The 22,523-nt window shown below is 31.5% G+C and overlaps 1 protein-coding gene across 6 annotated transcripts in view; it reads right to left on the reverse strand.

The window, feature by feature from the left end:
* LOC107452156 (high affinity cationic amino acid transporter 1) overlaps window positions 1–22,523 on the reverse strand; it is a 64,004-nt gene that overhangs the window by 20,653 nt on the left and 20,828 nt on the right. For all 6 annotated transcript variants that reach the window (XM_043055281.2, XM_016068482.3, XM_016068475.3 and 3 more), the window contains 8 exons: window positions 22,060–22,317; window positions 18,685–18,907; window positions 15,103–15,242; window positions 13,902–14,004; window positions 10,725–10,787; window positions 8,908–9,140; window positions 3,587–3,753; window positions 882–990 (listed from right to left, as the gene is read on the reverse strand). In XM_043055281.2, coding sequence (XP_042911215.1) covers window positions 882–990; window positions 3,587–3,753; window positions 8,908–9,140; window positions 10,725–10,787; window positions 13,902–14,004; window positions 15,103–15,242; window positions 18,685–18,907; window positions 22,060–22,317 — 1,296 coding nt within the window. The remainder of the gene's footprint in view (window positions 1–881; window positions 991–3,586; window positions 3,754–8,907; window positions 9,141–10,724; window positions 10,788–13,901; window positions 14,005–15,102; window positions 15,243–18,684; window positions 18,908–22,059; window positions 22,318–22,523) is intronic.

The following is a 22,523-nucleotide window of genomic DNA, read 5'->3' on the forward strand; positions in this document are numbered from 1 at the left end:
CATTAATTACCATTATGGCAATGATCCTTTGAACTAACTTGTGAGAAAGACCCTGGACCTATTTAATAGACCAATTATAATTACTAAGATTTCCCTTAATGGCTAAAATGAAACATTTTACGGATTTACTTTGCAAGATTTTCCCTAACTTTTATTGAGGAGCACAATGATTTTGTGTCACTTTAATGATTGTTCTCTCTTTACTAATTATTAAATAAATACTGCGCCCTCTTTCCCTGCCTAAGACCCGTTTTTAATCATTCCACTCGGCAACAACTTTAAATATATAGTGAGCATATATATATGTATATATATCGGGGGTCTGTCTAGATACTTTGTGAAAGGTCCGTTTTTATAAAATTGTGAAAAAATGACTCGTAATTTATGAATATAAAATAAACGCTAAGTCACATTCTTTCAACCAGGTTCCTGCTTTTGTGAATGTGTGCAAATTGGGTGCTGTTATTGCAAAAAACTTTTCAAAGGAGTTTTTAAATTGTAAAGAGATACAATATTGTTTGTGCTCAACACTGTAAAATTACAATTAAAAAAAAAATTTAAATTTTAGAAAATAAACAGCAATTTCTACTTCTAAATGAGAGATGCAACCTACAAATATTTGGTATTTAGCCTATACTGCTGAACACAGAATATTCATTTCGGACGAATAATGGAAGAAGCGTCCGCCGAAGACAAAACTTAGTTCATTTAAATCTGCCTTTCTCCCCCCCCCCTTTCTGGGAAGGGTTTATTTGATTAACAAAACAGTAATGAAGATAAACAAATTTGTGAAGGGTCTGATTAAAAGATAAATTATTTGGTGAAGGGTATGAAAAGATGTTTTGTGAAGGGAAAGTAATTAGAAAATGTGTCATATTTACCTGCAATCATCCAGTAGAGGAAACGCTTCCAGGTGGCTAAGGGTAATTTCAACATTAAGTTAAAGTTGACAAACACACTTAATACTGGAATGGTGGGAACCCAGGGAACCTGAAAAGACATTTATATTAATCTCGACTGCTGTGAGCCTTCCAATGAGCTGGTTCGAGTCCCAGCAATACGAATTCAGCACTCGGTAGATATTTTATAAAAGTCGCACTAGAGCTGCACATTGGGCCTGGAAAACACCCCTGAGGATAATCCGAAAATATAAAATCAAAATTTTGATCTTCTGTAGAGGGGATGGCTCCTTCGCTTCGGTAGCTCGACGACCTTCGTGCATAATCGAGCACTTCACGGTAGAACAGCCAGTGATGCTAGACTTCTGTGTTCTACTGGGGACCGTGTCTTTATGATCAGTCCACTACGGAACCCATTCCGCACCAACTAACCAAATAAAGTGCTATCCCTGAAAAAAATACTTTCCGATACTACTCTCCATTAACCTTGCTTTTTAATTTTAATGAATGCATATTATAAATGTTAATGGAGAATTAGTGTCAATAATAAATGCAGATTTTTTTATGGTTACCTATACCGAAAACGGTCGAACCTCGATTTAACGAATCGATCGGGACTGACCGTTTGCTAAATCAAATATCAATTTTTGTAAAGAGAAAGGTATAAAAATACTGATGCAAAATACCCTCGGATATACAGATACGAAAAAAAGTGATTATTGCTTACTATGAGCTTACAAATTATATAAGTTATATTTTAAAAATCAATTTCAAAATTATCTAAATTCTTCAATGCTACTGGCTTTTAAAACTTAACACATGCATATAATTACAAACTTGGATTAGGGTGTGAAATATTCAAAATTTTTAGACAAAAAAATTCAAAGTTTTAGTTTAATGTGCAAATTTCTTTTCAGATATTGTTGTTCATTAAATGAAAACTAAAAGTTTGTTAAATGAGAGCATTTTAGAACCCTTTTTTATAGGGAAAGAAAAAATATTTGTTAATTTGGAGACTTCATTAACTCAAAGTACGTTAGAGCGAGGTTCGACCGTAAGTACCTGTCCTCTATTATTTACCCTTTTAAGTATATAAGTTGTTTTTTATTTCAATTAATACATATTACCAGCATTAATTAAGCACCATTTTCGTGAATGATAGTATAACAATTTCTTACGGTTCTTACAAACAATAAATGCCTCCTTTTGCGTTCAAGACAAATAAATGCCTCCTTTTGCGTTCTAGTACATAGATTATTTCTTTTATTTCAATATGCATATACAGTTGGACTTCTATTCAGCGAACTTTCCTTTTGCGAATTTCATTATTTTGCGATTTTTGTTCGAGGAACCGAAAACATTTTGAAATGTCTTCGTAAAGTAACTTCCAACTAGCGAAGAGAATTTTCTATTTAACTTACTTTTCTTTGAGATCTACTTTCCCTATTTTCCAAAATATTTTGGAACATTTCAAACTTCAAATTTTAAGGGGGAAATGACCTTGAATTGATCTTCACAGCAACTTAACTTTTCGGGAAAGCAATAAAATCCATTTCGTATTTAGTTTGCTTTTTAAGCAAAAAACTCGGACAAAATGAACGGATTTTATCATTAGGAATTAAATTTTAATGTATGTTTAAAATTATTTTTATAATAAATGCAGCTATAACTTTATCCATATAAGTATAAAATGTATGTAACCATAAAATGTATGTAGCATAATAGTGTAACACTGGACGATGTTTTGCTCTATTCTTGCTTCCCATGTAGATTTCTTTTATGGTTAAGATTTATAAAATAAATAGTAGATACTAGTTTACAAAATAGAGGTGTATCAATTCCTACTTTAATTATGTCTAGTGTTTATGAATTTAAAACCAGTTTTGTGTCTTTTTTAATATTTCAAAAGGTGATTTTTCTATTAAAGGAATATTCCATATAACGAATTTATTATCGGACTTATTTGCTGACTTCGTTAAATAGAGGTCCCAATGTATTACATAAATTAATTAAACATCACGGTAATCAATAATAATTTGCGTAATTAAACTGTAACTCATAGCCAATTCATAGCGTAATTAATAGGAGCCAATTTATTCCATTTCTGCTAAACAAATTAGTATCACTCTCCCACTAATTTTGCATTTGAATACAGAAATTTTTTTTTTCTATTTCACCACTGTTGAATTTAAATAACCAATTTTTTAGAAACATGCTTAAAAGAATTAATATAAATAAAAAAAATTCATTCAATTTATCAGACATAGTGAATAAAAATTAAATACGCTCAGTAAACTATATTTTGATTAAATAGAGCTATAAGCTAGCAATTATCACCGATGTTATCTTTAAAATATGAGAAAAATTGAATCCTTAAATTTAAAACAATGGGTAACGCTTAACCAGCCAGAAAATTCCATAACATTTTTCGCTCATCCCGCTCAACGGTTCCTCGTAGAACGATAACAGTGACCTTCCTCATGTCTTGAACTATCTGTATGCCATGTTTCATTGTATGCCATGTCGAGATGGTATAGGAGTGCATAGAGGACAGGCAGACAAACATTCATTTTTAAAGATTTTAAGCATTTATATATAGATAGATAGATTTTAAGTTTGGAAATAAAAGTTTGCAGATTCTGGAGATAAATGAAATCAGAACAACTAAAAGAAAGAAAATGAGTTACCCTGAAGGTGAGACTCCTGTTGTCTGTGGGTTGCCTGGATAAAGCGATGGTGGCAATAATAACAATGATGGCTATGGATGAGACAGAAAAGAGAGCTCCAGGGTCTAAGGCAAATATTTCAGAATCCAATACAGTGAGGAGGATATCCAAAACAACAAGAAGTATACCTACAACATTCATTGCATAGTTTCACACCTGTGCTTTTTCGAGCTCTATAGCACTAGTATCTTTTTGGAAGATACTTTCAATAACAAACATACATGTTAATTATTTAAAATAACAAAAGCAATGTGTTTACAAAACTATAGATATTCTTTTTAATTAAGCATGAGATAATTTTTTATTCTAATAGTATGGGTGATTTTGTGGGGTAGGGTGGGAACACACTCATTATTTTCTTCTTTGCATTTGGTTAATAATTATCACAATAAATAAATACAGTAGAGAACCGATTATCCGGAACGATCGGGACCATCACTATTCCGGATAACTGATTTTTCCGGTTTTCTGAATCGCTACAAAAAGCCGTTTTTTTTATTGTTAAACCCAACTTAAAAAAATTATATTTGGAAATAATTTAAAAAAAAAGAAAAAACGAAGTAATACACTAATGATTATTTCCAAAATTATAGTAAGGTAAACATCTTTCCAAAAAGAAAGAAAAATCCTAAAATCTTATGAAGAAAAAAAATAAATTTTTTTAAAAAAATGGCGGGAAAGTTTATCGAACTTCGTTCCGGTTTTTTGGTTTTCCGGTTTTCTGATTTCCGGATAACTGGTTCTGTACTGTATTTAAAATTCATGAAATGCGTAGTATCAATCAGCGAAAGACGGGATTGACGATGAAATCGCGCAAATTGGACTCCTCTAAAGGGGGCCACTCGAATGTGTGTTTCGAGATTAAGTCGTTGTAATAATAATAACGAAATTGAATATCAGACTTAAACACTACGGAGAAATCGATAGCAGTGACTGTCGAAAATTCGATAGAATTACTGCCTTACAAAGTAAGTACTTGAATGCATGATTCGCATTTTCCATATCGCTTGAAATATATCGGGATATTTAAAATCAACATGTAAATCAATATCAACAACAGCTGAAAATATGATCGGAACATTATATGGATTTCCGACACTGTCGGCTCAAATGGAGCGTGTCAAAAAGTGATTATCTAAATACATTTCTGAGGAAAAACTCTTCAAAAGAAAAATCTTTCAGCAAGAACTCTGTAATGTTCTGAGACAATGCATCTCTGTCTGTATGTTGAATTCCATGCCAACTAAAACCAGTAGTGAGTTTTTAAAGTTTAAGCAATATCCTTGTATCATTTTAAAGGAAACTTGTTGTAATTTATGAATTCAGAAGTCATGCATGCTTATAGTAAAATTTATCATGAATAGAGAACATTCATGATCTTGACTTATTCTACCAAAAAAGCTGTCTATTTTACGAATAAGTTATTAAAAATATTACGATTTTACTTATAATTTTATTTATATTGTAAAATAAATTGTTCCTGAGTCTAATTATGCAGTGATTTCCATCAAAAAAAATTTTTTCTTTCCTATTTCTTAAGTCAAAAATTATCTCATATATATATTTGTCCCCTCTGTTACAATTATTCGTTTAAGTTTATTTTATTCATTACACAAAAAACCTTTTAACTTAATATTTGGTTTTTACAATAAAGTCTATTAGTACAATCGTGTTATGTTACATTTTTGAAAAAAAAATTTAAAATTTTAAAGTTTCTCATATAATAGAGGGGATGTAACATTGAGGACAAAACTAAAATGTCCCCTCAGTTACACAAATTTGATGGGTTGACCATTAAAAAGGAACTTTAGGAATGTAAACAAGTGCATCCTGATTCAACTAGTTTAAACCAGTGCCTCCACTATTAGAGCACACTTTTTATACAAAGCTGCCCTATTTTCATTTGATTGTGTGTTTAGTTTATAGCTAAAAGTTTTTTAAGTGAGTAATCAATATGGGGAAAACAGCAGCAGGAAGAATGAGAGACTATAGAACTAGAATGCTCCAAAAAAAATATCTGTAAAAGGAAAGATAAATAATATAAAACAAAAATTAATGATAACAGAAAAATTTTGATAAAAAACCTTAACGGAGAATTAGATAAATTGAAAAAAAGTGAAAACAAAGGAAAAATAAGAAGACACTGATACAAGCAGTAGAAATTCAGGAAGGATATTCTCTTTATAATATTCCTTAGACATTGGGGAAAACTATTAAGAAAGCCAATCGTGCATTACCTGTATCTCCAAAAAAATGTTCTGTTCTACACATACTCTGTAACCGTACTACCAAAGCAAAAGAAATAGCCTAGTAACAAAGTTTCTGATGAAACAAAAAAACTTATAATAAATTTTTACTCATCTGATAAACTTTCTTACCAGACTTCTGGTAGAGTTGAGAGCATGATTGTCGGAGAAAATGTCTACAAAGCCAAATGTGCACGTTGATGGAAGCATATCAAGTTTCAAAGCAGATGCATCCAAACATAAAAATTGGCAAATCTAAGTTTGCTGTACTACGACCTATCCATATTTAACCGTAGGTAAAGCACCATATAATATATGTGCTATTCTCGAAAATTTGAATTTATTATTAAAATCATAGTTGTTTGCCTAATAATTACATAGAATTACTAAATATAGCAACTTGTGACAATCGCTCGATTGACTTTTTATTTTATAACCGTCGTTGAACAGCCAACCCAAATTTGAGTTTACGGCTACCAATGTTCAACACCGTAGCCTCGTAATTTTTAACCCAATCTAAAAGACAAAGGAACTCCTCGATCAGTATCCCTAGAGTTATTGATTCGTTTTGGGAACATGGAGGAATTTATGAGCCAACATATTTAAAATGTACCAGTCATTTAAAACACTGGGATTCTTTTGATGTTGCAATAGTTTCACAAGTGTAAAAAGTTCAAGGAAAAAATAGGGTAGTTAATTTTGTTGCCCAAATAACTGAAATTGAGAAAGATACAAACAATGCACTTGCTTTTTTTTTTTAAACACAGTCCTGGTAAAATAAAAACTTTGAAATATAACTACAAAGTTGTAGCAGGGATTTGAATCATAGCAGTGCTGCCAACTCCAACTTTAAATAACTGAAGAGTTACTTTAAACAGTTATAATTCTCTTTAACTTTTCGTCGAATTTGTAACACGTCCCGCATGTTACATTTCATGTCCTCTCTGTTACAATGCATTATTTGGACTTAAAGAAACATGTTTGCAATTTCAAGTCTTATAATAATTTATTTTACCTTGAAATGAGAAAATTTTAAAAAAAATATTAAAGATAATGTTTAGGATGGTCCAAATCACAAAATTTAACATAAATAACAGTGCATGTCGAAATTGTGTGATTTTATTTGTCCCCTCGGTTACAGTTACTTTTAATTAACTTGTAATTTAACTATGAGGCTCTTTTATTATTTTATGCAAATTAATTGAACATTGCAACCAAAAGTAGCATATTCTAGTAGAATTTCTGCTTTCAAAAATATTTAATATATTTTTTTGAACAAAATACTTGTGTGATTTTCCCTCTGTTACACTTGGAATTCAACATATACATATCACAATAAAGACAAAAAGGAAAAAATTAAGAAAATTACGCACATCATTAAGTTTTATTAACTGCGCCATAAGCTGCAAGTATATAAAATTCACAAAATAAGTTAGAAACATAGAGAAAATTAAAGATTGATAAAAAGAGAAAAAATTTATTAAAATATAATATTTAAAAATTTTTTTTAAAAAATAGTATAAAAAGCCGGAAAACAAAAAAACAATTTAAAGATATAATCTCGTCTTCAGTTCACACGATTATATCTACAAATAAGGAGTGCTTTCTAACATTGTATCGATATAGACAAAGCAAAATATCTCAATACAATAGTGTGAGGAGCACTAAAAATATGTTAACAAAATAGAACACATTAAGTAATAAAAATCACGTAAAAGTAAAATGCAAAGATAAAACAGAACAGAACAAAGAACGAAATCTTTGAAGGGAGTAGCGAATTAAATTTATATGCTCGGGAAAATATTCAAGAATGATTTAAAATATTTTCGTAAGAAGATCGTCAGTAGGGGAGAGTTGGATAAAACGGGATAGTCGGACAAAACGGGATACGTCGCCTAGGGACCAGACTATTGCAGCTATCTAGTGGACAACGACAGAAACGTGTTATTCGACCGTGATTATATCATTCTCGGTGCGTCCCACCTCGAGATCACTGTTTGATAGAAAGTTGTAGGTCTCAGAACTTTTTTACTCCATTTTTTTGCCATTTTCTACATTAACGTGCGTTGTTTTTTACATTGTACCAGAGATGCCAACTGCTCCGGACACGCCAAAATAATTTAAAAAAACGGTAAATAACTACAAAGTAAATTTTGCNAAAGTTGTAGGTCTCAGAACTTTTTTACTCTATTTTTTTGCCATTTTCTACATTAACGTGCATTGTTTTTTACATTGTACTGCCTACATATATGGGAATAAAAATCCAGAGAGTATTAAATTTAATTAACCATTTACTTACCAATATTTTTATGTGCAGTCTATCTAATTTTCTTTTCACATTTAGGCAGCAGCCATGTTTGTTTCAAAAAGTCTCGGAGTCAGACAAAACGGGACACTTGTGAGTTGGATAAAATGGGATAGAGTTTTTTATGTCCCGTTTTATCCACCTATTTATTTGTTGGATTATTACATTTTAAAATAGCCATATATTAATGTAGGCCTATTAATGTAGACCAATTTATTTACATTAGCTATATATATTTTTGAAAAATTTAGTCTCTTTATATAGTAATGCAAAATTTGTTTATTAACGTTCATTATTAAGCATTTTATTTTCGATTCTAGGATTTCACATCTTTCTTTAGAACTAATTGTAATGTATTTCTCTGATGAAGACTTGAGCTTTTTTATTTATAAACAATATAATTTATATACTTGCATTATTTATTAATTTTATATTTATAAATATGCAAAAAATTAAATATTGTAAACCCTATCCCGTTTTATCCAACCCAGGTATGCTAAAACGGGATATGTAAGAGTTTGGAAATTAATTTCTTTTTCTATTTCACAGTCATTAAAATTAGGTGAAAATATGTTTTTTGTGTCCTTCAATAAATGTTGTAGCTACAAAAAAAAAATGCATGGTTTTCCTTTACAGATATTCTGTAGTAAATAAAAACAATAATGGTATCCCGTTTTATCCAACTCTCCCCTACATATTATATTAAAGCAATTCCTAAAAATTGAACTCACCTATGCAGTATATCAACATCATGCTCACTTTGGATGAAAGCTCTGTCTGTATTTCTATGTTCTCGTAGTTGAATATTTGTGTGAGGTAATCCCTGAATGTGTAGTGATGTGTGGACGCCAGCATCGTGCTGGTGGACGACGTGTAATTAATCTTTTTGGACATCTCTCGGATGAAATAAGGATTATCTGCCAGGAAAGTGGAATCTAATGTGGAATTTTCAAGACCACTAGATCTGAAGTAGAAATGATTTCAGCATGAATTCTTTTAAATTGAATTTTATATGCATTTAAGAACTACCAATTACAACTCTTTAGAATCTTATAAACAGGGTTGCCATTCAAATCTGGAAAGAAAAAATTCCCTGTGTTTTCCCTGTACATATTATACACGATATATAAAGAGAGGAAAAACACAATCCTCTTGTATAAGGTGTACTAATTATAATTGCTGAAAAAACTTAAGAAAAAAAGGAAGAGTTGAACATACTTAAAACAAATAAACCTATAGTAAATGAAATATCATCCTCAAATATCCCATAGATTGCACTTTGAGTGGTCACCATTTTTTAAAAGACAAAAATAAGAAACAAAATTCCCAGTTTGTAAAGAAAAACTCAAAATTTCCGGATTTTTCTTTGTTAATTTTGGTGATTTTTAAATTCCCTGTATTTTCCAGGCCTTCCCTATTCTACCAGTAGAGTAGGGAAGACTTAAGTAGGAACTGTAAGACTTAAGTGTAATATACCATGATCCATTTAGTCAAGAAGTGGGTGGGTAATATATATATATATATATAGCAAAATAAATAAATACAAAGAAACACAAAGAAAATTAAGAAAAACAATAAGTTTCATTTATTGTGCATAAGCTGCAAGTAAATGGAACTCATATAATAAGTTCAAAATGAAAATTACAGACATATGAAAAAAGGGGGAAAAAGAAAAATAATAATAAAAAAAAATTAATTAATAAAAAAACAACTAATAAAAATAATTTGGAAAAAAAAATCTTCTATACACATCATAAAATAAGTTCAAAATGAAAATTACAGACATATGAAAAAAGGGGGGGAAAGAAAAATAATAATAAAAAAAAATAAATTAATAAAAAAAAACAACTAATAAAAATAATTTGGAAAAAAAAATCTTCTATACACATCTTAAAATAAGTTCAAAATGAAAATTACAGACATATGAAAAAAGGGGGGGAAAGAAAAATAATAATAAAAAAAAATAAATTAATAAAAAAAAACAACTAATAAAAATAATTTGGAAAAAAAAATCTTCTATACACATCTTNGTTTTTCAAAATCATGCGCAATTTCGCAGCAATGACCATTGTAAAGTTGATTGAGAAACGGTTCAGACTTACAATGGAATCTGTGCAAGTTGAACGCATTAAAAAGTGTAGACTCAAATTTGCAATTCAATATTTAAGAAAAAAAATACATTGTGTCTGGAAACTCCGGCAGGCTACATGTTTTCCATCCAATTTATGCATTAAAAAAATTGCTAGGAGTGCAGAAAAGTTTCTCAATAGTCTCCTTTTCCTGAAAATAGTTTCTTTTTTCACCTTTCCAGGGGAAAAAAGTTGTCACAGTCACCTCATGCCGAAAAGAGTTGCATTCTTTTAGTCTGTGGCAACCCTGAGCTATGCATTATGTTAGAGTGAAACTAATATTGAGAACCCAATCCATGATTAACACATGGAGAGTTGAAACTTTTTATGAGATTTATCTATTATTATTTTCACTATAAATTTGAGCAGGTTAAATAAAAGTAGGGATCAATTAAGAATTTTTAAAAAAAAATACATACTGTTCAATACTGCCGGGAACACCCAGAGGTGATAACGGTAGAACTTCCCTATCCACCCTGTATCTGAAATGGAATATCAGAAAGATTTACGACAAGTAGTCACTGCACTTTAAATAAATGTAAAAGCGCAATCTAAAGACAATTATGCAATTTTAATTGAAGAATGAGAAGCAAGCTAGTAAAAAAGAAATCTCAGATTGAATTTCAATTGAAAAATCTCACACTGAAGAGCAATTACGTTTCCAATGTAAGAGTAAATTAACCCTGACCTGCCCCCTGTAAGGAATACCTGTCCCATCTAGGGAATATCTGTGACCCGGCATGGCACGAGATGCTCAAAATCAGCACAGTGAATGTAAAGGCACATTGGTACATGGCCCCACTTGAAAAAATGTTTTTTTTAATTTCTTCAACAAATATGGAGATATTTGAGAATATTCGGATAAACAGGAGACAGTCATAAAATACAGGTGTCTTCGTTAAAAACAGGAGACTGTAATTTAAAATTCAGGCAACCCTCGGGAAATTTTTTGACTCATTAAAAAAAATGCTACAAAATTTTTCATTGTAAAAATTTGTCGTTTTTCAAATTTAAACCTGAAATAATATTCCATTTAACAATGTATAAAACATAGTAAAATGTAAGGAAAAGGAAAGGTTTATCATCCATTATGGATGATAAATAAACAACTTCTTTATTCCTGATTATTGTTAAATCTTGTTGCTTCATTAAAAATGCAACATTTGGTCAAATAAGCTATTAAGTCCTCACTTAAATCAATATATATGCCATATCAATTTACTGTCTAAAAAGAAAAGTAATATTTTTTGTTATGTTTAACTTAACACAAATGACTTTATAAGTAAATTTTTTCGTTTATTAATTTGAATTCCTTAAATTTATGAATGAGACCATAAATTTAGTTTCATAAATTACTACTATTTTGATATATAATTTGACTTCTATTATATTTAACATACATGCTAGTTTATGAAAGAATCGTGTAAAAAAATTTTTTTTTCAAAAGAAAAAAAAAAAAAATATTGATAATATGGAAATAATTATGATAATATAGAGAGAAAAAATTAACACTATAGAAATTTTACGTTTCAAACCAAAAAAGAAAATTGTTCTGGTAAAATATTTTCCAAGAATCTGAGATATTCTTAAAACTGTCTGAGAATTTTATAAACTTCAGAGCCTATAAATCAAAACAAAAAATTCCACTATTGGAGGCTAAAAAAACAATTCTTTACAAAATGAAATGTTCATCATTTAGGGTTGCCACTCAAATCTGGGAAAAAAAATTCCCGAGCACGACGTGTGAGGATACATCGGTGGTGAGTCTCAAATTTTGCAGATACGCGTATCCGTACGTAATAAAGTATCCGTGTGCGAAAAAAAGTTTGCAGTGGGGGGGGGGGGAANGGGGGGGGGAATACGAAGCAGACAGTGTAATTATGATTTAGGAAAGGTAGAAGTCAGTGCTCCCAAAGAGAAACTGCCACTTCAGCCCAAAGATAAGCAATCTCATTTTTAGCAGCAGAGCTTACAAGCGGCTATTTTTCACAACTTAATTCGAAGCAACTATCACTTTACAACAAAAATAGACTATTGCGGAGACAGAAGAAAATCATTTCATGTCATTTCGTTAGGAGCAAAATGACTAACATTGCTTCATATGATGATTACTTCAAATGAATGTAGTTCTATGTATAACTATTAATATTTCTCTCATGTTCTTAATGTTAACGCACATATCAATATATATATATTTTGTCTAGAGTAAATAAATAAAGATATTAAATAGTTAACTGATTTCGTATATATAATAAAATTATTCTATTACCAAAAATATTATGAGCTTGCAGATACTTTATGTTTTTATCTTACTATGCATATTTCCCACAATGTACGAAAGAGAAAGGATTACTGCAATCTTGTAAGAGCTATATTGGGATAACTATAATTATACAGCTTAACTTAAAACAAATAATGCTATAGAGTAAATAAACTAGTTTAATATAGCTGAAATATCCCCCATAGATTGCGCTTTGAGTGGTCACCACTTTGAAATGACGAAAATAAGAAACAAAATTCCCTGTGGAGAGGCTACCCTGTTGTTCCTAGAAAAAGAAATTATTAATATCCTTTTAAACCACTTTTTATTTTGATAATTCCTAAAAAAAAAAGCTATTGCAAGAAGGAACAAACACATTAGAGAAAATATAGATTAAACGTTTTAACATAAACAATGTATTGAAATAAAAATATGATATAGTATGTCTAAAGTTAAAGAACTCCCCTAGCCATTCACGGCGGGAGTTTCAAGTCATTACTTAGGAAAGGTTCTGGCTAGGGTTCTTCTGTCTATTGTGTGCCAGCCCTAGAGTGAAGAGAAGCTCTATTCCTGTTTTCATAGGACTTCGTGGCAGGGGGGTTAGAGTTTGGGCAGCTCTGACGAGCAGGGCACATCGACCAGAGGTCTATTGTACCCAGTGGCAGGGGGGAGTTCTTATCGTAAACAAACTATAAGCACCTAACGGAAGATAATTGTGATTTGCATATGTTGGCTCATAAAAGGAAGGAGGGGCACGAGCAATCACAGTGATGGTCGGTGTATGCAAATTCTGCACCCAGCTAGTATCGATCGCAGTGCTGACGTAGATCATGGGTTAGAGTCCCCTTGCTGCCAGGCTAACCGTGGGAGGCATTCCTCTCAATGTAACACTAATGAGAGTCAGTTCCATCAAAAAGATCTCCACGAAGGTAACTTTCGCCCAGTGTCCGAGAGATCGCGGGCTCAGTTCCTGCCAGTCGAAGACTGTCAGTGTACTAAATGGTGAATGATGCACGTTAAATCTGGCAGGACACTAAGTCCTCCATGTTCCCTTAACAAATCAGTACCTCTGGGTGTACTGATCTAGGAATTTTAGTCTTCTGGATTGGGTTCAAAATGACAGGGCTACTGAGTTCAACATGAGTAGTCATACACCGAAAAAAAACACTGGTTATGAAATAAAAGAATTCCAAAATGAAAATCAAATTGCAAGAATTTTTGAGGATTTAAAACAAATACATAAGAGGAAATACATAGTGTGACATTAAACGTTTTAGTAAAAAACAATGTATTGTTTACTAAAGGAAATGAAAAACATGATACGCTTATTTTTTACCTTAAGATCAAGACGCAAACTGCTACTAAAGTATACGCTAATAGCGTACCAATTGACATCATGTTTGCTAGTTCAGTAACATTAAAAATCATTGCCATAAAACCTGGAAAGTTTTAAAATAAATTTGTAGAGAAAAAGATTAGTAGAAAACAACACTTTTATACAGGGTGCGTAGCCAGATTATTTTCCAACAAAAAATAAAAAATTTTTAATAAAAATATTTTGAATCACTTTAAAAAAAAATAAAAAAAATAATAATAATCATAATTCGGATATGTGGAGTCATAAAAATTATTTCTTCTGATCATTTAAAGTTCTTAATTTATGAACACAAAATCAATAAAATTCAAAAACATTTTCACAAACTTGACATAATCATGATAAAATAACTAGATTCTGATAAATATTGCAGAGAAAATTGTGAAAAACATGCATTTTTTTGTAATTTATAATGGACACGGCAAAGTAAAAATCTCTTTTTGAAAGATAGAAAATTAAGCACTTTTTACAAATCCCGAATAAAAAAGGCACATTTGAGAGGAAGAAAATTCTCCTTCATTACCCGTTTAAAGTGTAGAAAAAGTGAGTTCAGACAAACCATGAAATTTCATGATTTGCCTGAACTTACATTTTCTTTCTTTTAAATAAGTAATGAAGGAGAATTTATGACGAAATTTCTCTTCCGCGGCACCCTCTCGAGGGCTTTAAAAAAATAAGCACTTTTTACAAATCCCGAATAAAAAAAAGCACCTTTGAGAGGAAGAAAATTCTTCTTCATTACCCGTTTAAAATGTAGAAAAAGTGAGTTCAGACAAACCATGAAATTTCATGATTTGCCTGAACTTACATTTACTTTCTTTTAAATAAGTAATGAAGGAGAATTTGTGACGAAATTTCTCTTCCGCGGCACCCTCTCGAGGGCTTTAAAAAAATAAGCACTTTTTACAAATCCCGAATAAAAAAAGCACCTTTGAGAGGAAGAAAATTCTTCATTACCCGTTTAAAGTGTAGAAAAAGTGAGTTCAGACAAACCATGAAATTTCATGATTTGCCTGAACTTACATTTTCTACACTTTAAATGGGTATTGGAGAATTTGTTACAAAATTTCTCTTCCGCGGCACCCTCTTGAGGGCTTTCAAAAAATAAGTACTTTTTAAAAATGCTCTGCAACCTTGGTAATTGAGAGTGTGAGATTGTTACCTGTAAACAAACCAGAAAGAAAAGTTGCCAGCAAAGGTGTTTTGTACTTTTCGTGAGTCTTGGCCAAAAACTTGAAAATCAATCCATCGTTGGCCATAGCGTAGATGATTCTGGGAAGGGGAAACATACCACCTAAAAGACTAATCAATACATTTCATTGAAAATAATTGTTTATAATATATTTTCTTTGAACATTTATCAATTTCAGTGGGCCTCTCCTCCCTGGATATATACACGGTGTTTTCACTACAGCGCGAGAATCTCGCATATTTTTTTCCTTTCTCGCATTAAAAAATTTCTAACGCGAGAAGTTTGCGCATTCTATTAATCAATTTTAAAATGCACGAATCTCTCGAATTTTGGAAAAAATTTCGTTTACCGCTATTTTGAATAAAATCCGCCATTTTGAAAAAGACATGAAAACAGCTACGACAAATGTTGATAAAAAAAAATGAGTCCTTTATAAAAAGTTGTTTAAAGTTAGCTCTATTTTTAGCTGTTAATGAATTACCAAACTTCCTCATCAACAATTTACAGCTATTTATAAAAGTTGAAGTCTGTAAAAACTATGCTGGAAGATCTAACAAGAAGTATGAACATGGAAATAACTTCAACGAACTTCACTATTCTGTAACAGAAATAATTGAAAAGCCTATGCAGGTAGATGTAAAGGATAGGAAAGAGTGTGCACAATGCTAAAAATTTAATTAGTGATTCCGAATAGTTCAGAATCTGTTGCAAGGTCATTTAGCACCCAAAACCAAATTAAAACAAAATATCGTAACAGATTGGGTGATGTACAAATTTTTAGCTCGTTAATGTAAGATGGACAAATACCTTGTACAGCCAATATCTTCTACTCCAAAACGGACAAATGAAAATGAAACAAATGTGGGTAGAAACGATCAAAACGAAACAAATACGCATTTGAGCAACCTAATGAGAATAGCTGATGAAAAAGTAGATATACAACATTTTTTATATGATGATGCAGCAAAAATATTCAATGGCTTAGAAATTACAAGATGTTAAAAATGTATTATAATTAAAGAAATATTTTTTAGAAATCTCACTTAACTTTTTGAAATCTAACCCTGTTTTTGAGAAAGGGTGAGAAATTCTCTTCCATTTTTTTTCTGCAATGAAAACACTGTATACACATATATACACACATATATATGCATACACATATAATGAAAAAAGAGAAGAAAATAATTATTATAAAAAAAGCTAATAAAAATCTAGGAGGAAAAAAAATCTAATTTTTTCCCCTCAGATTTTTATTAATTGTTTTTCTTTTTTAAAAAATAATTTCTTCTTCTCCTTTTTCATTATTCTGCAATTTTTTCCATGTTTTCTCAACATTTTTTACTTATATATACATATATGTATACATATACAGATATATATACATATACAGGGGTCTGTCTAGGTTTTTCTGTGGGGTACCTATTTTATGAAAATTTACACATAATTTGAGAAAATAAAAAATTATATTAAAAAATAAACACAAAAATTTGGTAAAAATATGGATGCATTGTTTCTTACGGGATACAAAAATAAAATTTTAGGAAAAAGTATTTTGTGAAACTACTGTTTTTCCTAAAGTTGAATTTGTGAAGGTACCTCTAAACAGTAGTAAATTTGGCCTGGACAGACCCCTGATATATATATATACACACATATATACATAAATATAGATATAAATCATTCAAAGATTTATTACTCTTATTAATTAGAAATACTTATTTATTCAATGATTCAATCACTTATGTATCCAAAATAGAACTGAGCAATGTTAAGATTTCGGCATCGGGATGTATTGTCACTCTAAAACCCGATATTTCCATACATTGCGAAGTTTTGCTTCTCTAACATTTTTCTTTTGGTCTTTTGCAGTTTCTCACACTTTTTGATTGATAAATTGAGGCAACTGCATTCTCGTAATAAATGATACATTGAAAAGAAAAATAAACAACAAAAATAATTGAATAACTTGTGCAGGAAGGGGGAGGGGACAAAATCAGTTTATCACTGCCTGTGTCAGTCAAAAAGTAATTATGAATATAAAAATTATAATAAAAATCCTCACAAACAGAAATATAAAAAATTTGCTGAGAGAAAGAAAGAACATCCCAGTCACGCCCTTCCTCAATCTTAAATTTAGTTCATTCCTATTAATCATAAATAAAGAAGAAAGTTCTCGTGCGTGCTAGTGGTTATCCATTTCAAGGTCAGGAGAAGCGCTCGTAACAAGCTTTTAAACCATCGGCGTATTATCGGATGCAGTGCTCGTAATCATGCACGTAGACGACGATGTCGTCGCCACATTGTGAAACATATCTCGGTAAACCGTCATTTTTGATGCTTCAAAAAATTGCTGTGGGTGCTTTAGATTGCGTTACATGGAGAAGGATAGAACATTTGCCTTCCAATGAGCTGAACCAGGTTCGAATCCCAGCGATGGCTGGTCGACGCAAATTTCACACCCGACCACAGTCCAGAAGTAAAATATCCTCAATAGTAAACGAATTATGGGTCAGAGTCCCCTTTCCATAGGGCTAACCGTGGGAAGTTCTCCTGGTCTTCCTCTCCATGTAATGCAAATGCGGGTTAGTTCCATCAAAAAGTCCTCCACGAAGGCAAATTTCTCCGAACACTTGATCCAGGAGTTCCCTTGTCTTTTGGATTGGGTTCAAAATAACAAGGCTACAGAGTAGTCGTAAATCCGAACTTGGGTCGGCTATTCAATGACGGTCATAAAATCCAAAAATAGGGGAGCCAGGATAGTCTGGTTGGTAGGGAGTTGGACTCTCGTTGACGAGATGGTGGCTGGTGCACGTCAAATCGGGCAGGGTCACAAAGTCCTCCAAGTCTCTAAACAAATCAAAACCTCTGGGTGTACTGATCCAGGAGTTTCCTTATCTTCTGGATTGGTTCAAGGCTAAGAAGTTGAACATTAGTTAGTAGCGATTGAAACTAAATCTAGATTTGCCTGAACCTACTGTTTCTTTCCCCTACTACAGTACAGAACCCGCTATCCGGAAATCAGAAAACCGGAACGAAATTCGATAAATTTTCCCGCCATTTTTAAAAAATTTTTTTTTTTTTTCCTCATAAGATTTTAGGATTTTTCTTTCTTTTTTGAAAGATGTTCACCTTACCATCATTTTTGAAATAATCATTAGTGTATTACACCATCTTTTTTTCTTCTTTTTAAGATTATTTCCAAATTGTTTTTAGTTGGGTTTAACAATAAAAAAACGGCTTTTTGTCGCGATTCAGAAAACCGGAAAAATCAGTTATCCGGAATAGCGATGGTGCCGATCGTTCCGGATAATCGGTTCCCTACTGTATTTAAATTAGTAATGAAGGAGAATTTGCGGGGATGTTTTTTTCCCACTGTCCTCTTAAGAGAACATTGAAATAGGGTTAAAAATTATGGGTTGGTGGTTCGGTCTGAGAAACATCCCCGATGACACGCCATCACCATTGCAGAGAGGATGGCTCCCCAGCCCAACGACCCGTGCAAGAAGTCGAGTACTTTACGGTAGAAGGATCAAAGTGTTGTAAAGCACATACCTAGTCGATAGTCCAGCCAGAGCTCCGACAGTGATGACCCACTTGGCCACTGGGTATCCAACCATTTGAAAGACATAGGGTAGTGGAGCTGGAACATCTTGATCATAATACGGCCACATAAGAGTCTGGACAGAAGAGACACTAAAGTAGGCACAAAATACAATGAATAAGGAACTCACAATGGCTATTGGAATAGATTTCTGGGGATTCTTTGCCTCTTCACCTACAATAGATAATAGAATAAGTTCAATACCTTTACTTATTCTAGATAAAAAAATACATGTAATCCCTGGCCAAATTATTAGACGCACTATGTTTAGTAAAATCTTTATCATCAGGTGATACTATGCAGCTTTATTGTTTTTACGTGATTGGAACTCGTCTGCACTTTTAATTGCGCATCAGTAGGTTAAACGAGACGATACGTAATATAAATTCGACTATTGGATAAATTAGACGATATATTATATAAATGTAGAATAATTATTACATCAGGCATTGTATTAGATTATTACAATAATTATTAGAGGCACTGTAGTTTATTAATAATGACATGTTTTGCACGAGTTTATAGGCGATATTTTAATATTTCATGTAATGGGTTTTTCCTCAGATTTTTCATTACTTACTCTTTGTATTTATATTTGAAGTATTATATTACAATGTCAACCCATCAACATAAACAAGTGCAAACCGGTTTTGTCCGAGTAAAAACTATACAGAGGTCAGGGGTCTGTCCAGGCCGAATTTACTACAGTTTAGCAGTACCTTCACAAATTCAACTTCAGGAAAAACGGTAGCTTCACGAAATATTTTTTCTTAAGATTTTTTTTTGTATTCTTTAAGAAACGATAAATCTATATTTTTGTGTTGATTTTTTAATATAATTTTTCACAAATTATGTCTAAATTTTCACAAAATAGGTACCTCTCAGAAAAACCTAGACAGACCCCTGGAGGTACTTGATAATTATAATTTTAGATAGAATCTTATAGTGTGTCTAATAATATGGCAAAGAACTGTATATATGCACATTAACATTAAGAACATTAGAGTAATATTAATACATAGAACTACAATCATTTAAAGTAATTATCATATTAAGTAATATTAGTAATTTCGCTCCAAACAAAATGACACTAAAGGATTTCCTTCTCATAGCGATAGTCGAGTCGATTTGTAAAAAATCAGCCTATCGTAGGCTTCGCCGCTAACAATGGGAACTTTAGGCTAAAGTGGGAGTAATAAATTTTTTTTTCGAGAGTAGCATGTATGCAACTATTCCCTGCCCACTGCTAATTTTTTTTTTATATTACAATAAATATTAAAAAGTACATGCAAAATTGGAGAATCCCTACCAATGTGTCTAACTATGCTACAGGGTTGGAATTTGTAGGAAAAAAAAATCCTAGTTTTTTTTTTCCCTATATATATTATACCCAATATAGAGTCAAAATTAGCGGGATTATCACTAGGGGTCTGTCTAGGTTTTTATGAAAAGTACCTATTTTATGAAAATTTAGACATTATTTGTGAAAATTAAAAATTACATTAAAAAATCAATACAAAAATATGGTGAAGTAAGAAGATCAGGGGTCTATCCAGACATTTTGTGAAAGGTCCATTCTTGTAAAATTTTGAAAAAATGACTCGCAATTTGTGAATATAAAATAAAGGTTAAGTCATATTCTTTCAACCAGGGTTCAACCAGGCGCTTTTGTTAATGTGTGCAATTAGGGTACGTTACTGCAAAAAAAACTTTTTCAAGGAGTTTTTAAATTGTAAAGACATACAAGACTATGCTCAACACTGTAAAATTATAATTAAAAAAATTAAATTTTAAAAAATAAACAGCAATTTCAGTTACTAAATTAGCGATGCAACATACAAATATTTGGTATTTAGCCTATACTGCTGAACGCGGAAAATTAATTTTGGACGAATAAAGGAAGAAGCGTCTGCCGAAGACAAAATTTAGTTCATTTACATTTGTCTTTCTCCCCCCCCCCTTCCTGGGAAGGGTTTATTCGATTAACAAAACAATAATGAAGATAAACAAATTTGTGAAGGGTCCGATTAAAAGATAAATTATTTGATGACTTAAAATTGTATCCAAAAAAATCCGTAAAATCATTGTTACATTTCAACTCTAATTTTTAAAAAAAAACATGCACTTAACAGTACTTAAAGTTATTTTCATAATGAGAACATTTCTTACGCGGTCATATAGTAAAAGTTTCACAGAGAAAAAAAAATTTTCCTAAAAAAATAAAGGTCTGTTAGAATAAATTTAAAACAATGTTCGAATGTTTAAAATAACGTTCCAATTTCAACTTCCCCTAAAATTAAAAAAAAATTTTGTAAAAAACTTGGCAAAAAATCTCATTATAAAATGGTGTCAGAGACGGGTTAGGCTGACTGCACCGCACTATCTGACCAAGCACTTGCTACTTAATCGTATATGGTCAATTAACCAGACATTTATCGTTTCTTAGGGGATACAAAAACAAAATTTAAAGAGGCGGTGAGGAGAATCTTAGAACTTGCTTTTTCAAAAGCATTTTGTGAAACTATTATTTTTCCAAAACTTGAATTTGTGAAGGTTCCGTTAAACGGTAGTAAATTTACCCAGGGCAGACCCCTAATCATAATTATTTCATGTTAACCAAATTTCTTTCATCCGGAACATCGCGAAAATAATTTATTTCGTACTACTAATACATGTTACTACATTAATGTATGCAAACAATTCAATTTCGAACCATACAGATTAAAATAAGCTTTGAAGTTTATAACTACTTTATTATTTTGCCTATTTTATTTGCCCATCTGCTTACTTATAACAAAGGAAGAAAATAGAAATCCTCAAAATGAATGATTTTATTCACAATAACATACATAATTATATATTATCTGTGCTTTCATGTTAAACATATAAAATACAGCAATAAATGATTGCTGACTCATGTGTTTCATGCAAAGTGATATTTCACTTTACGCAGTTAGTGAGATTCAACTGTGTTGAGAGGAAACACAATTATTGTGCTCTTTGTGTCAGCTGAGAGGAAAAAAAGGAACATATTTAAATAATGCTATAGTAAATGAAATAGTTTAGCAGGGTGCATAGCCAAATCTCTCAACAAAAAATAAGCACATTATAAAAACACTGCATGAAAAAAGCACCTTTAAGGGCTTTTAAAAAACGCTACACACCATGTTTAGTTATAGCTGCAACATCATCCTGAAATATCTCATAGAATGCACTTAAGAGTGGTCACCTTTCTTTAAAAGAAAAACAAAATTTCCTGTTATTTTAGGTGATTTTCAAATTCCCTGCTCTCCCCCTGATTATTTCAATAGAATGAAAATATTTACCGGTCGTAGCTATGCAGTCAAATCCAACATATCCATAAAAACAGGTAGCTGCACCACTGATCACTCCGTGGAAGCCATAAGGGAAAAATCCCCCAGACCCGTACTTGGTGTCTGGTATTTCCTCAGGGGTAAGCTGCCAATTATGCAGATTTGCTTTGAATAATCCACAGATCACGGCGTAAACGACTACCAGAAGGTTCAGAATGGTGCACACATTGTTAAAACGAGAAGACTCTCTCACACCAAAGGCCAGGATAACTGCAAAATACAGATTTAGTAAAAAAGACATTACAAAATAATGACTCTCAACCACTGAGCTGAGACACTTTTGTGTGGCGTCCAATTCATAAAGTGTGCCACCAAATTTTAGAAACGATATAGTAAAAACTATAATGGTTTTTTTTATTATGAGTAAAGCTTTAATTTAAAGTATATATATATATATATATATATATATATATATA

Source organism: Parasteatoda tepidariorum, chromosome 8 (assembly GCF_043381705.1).
Source record: "Parasteatoda tepidariorum isolate YZ-2023 chromosome 8, CAS_Ptep_4.0, whole genome shotgun sequence".
In the NCBI taxonomy this organism is placed as follows: domain Eukaryota; kingdom Metazoa; phylum Arthropoda; class Arachnida; order Araneae; family Theridiidae; genus Parasteatoda; species Parasteatoda tepidariorum.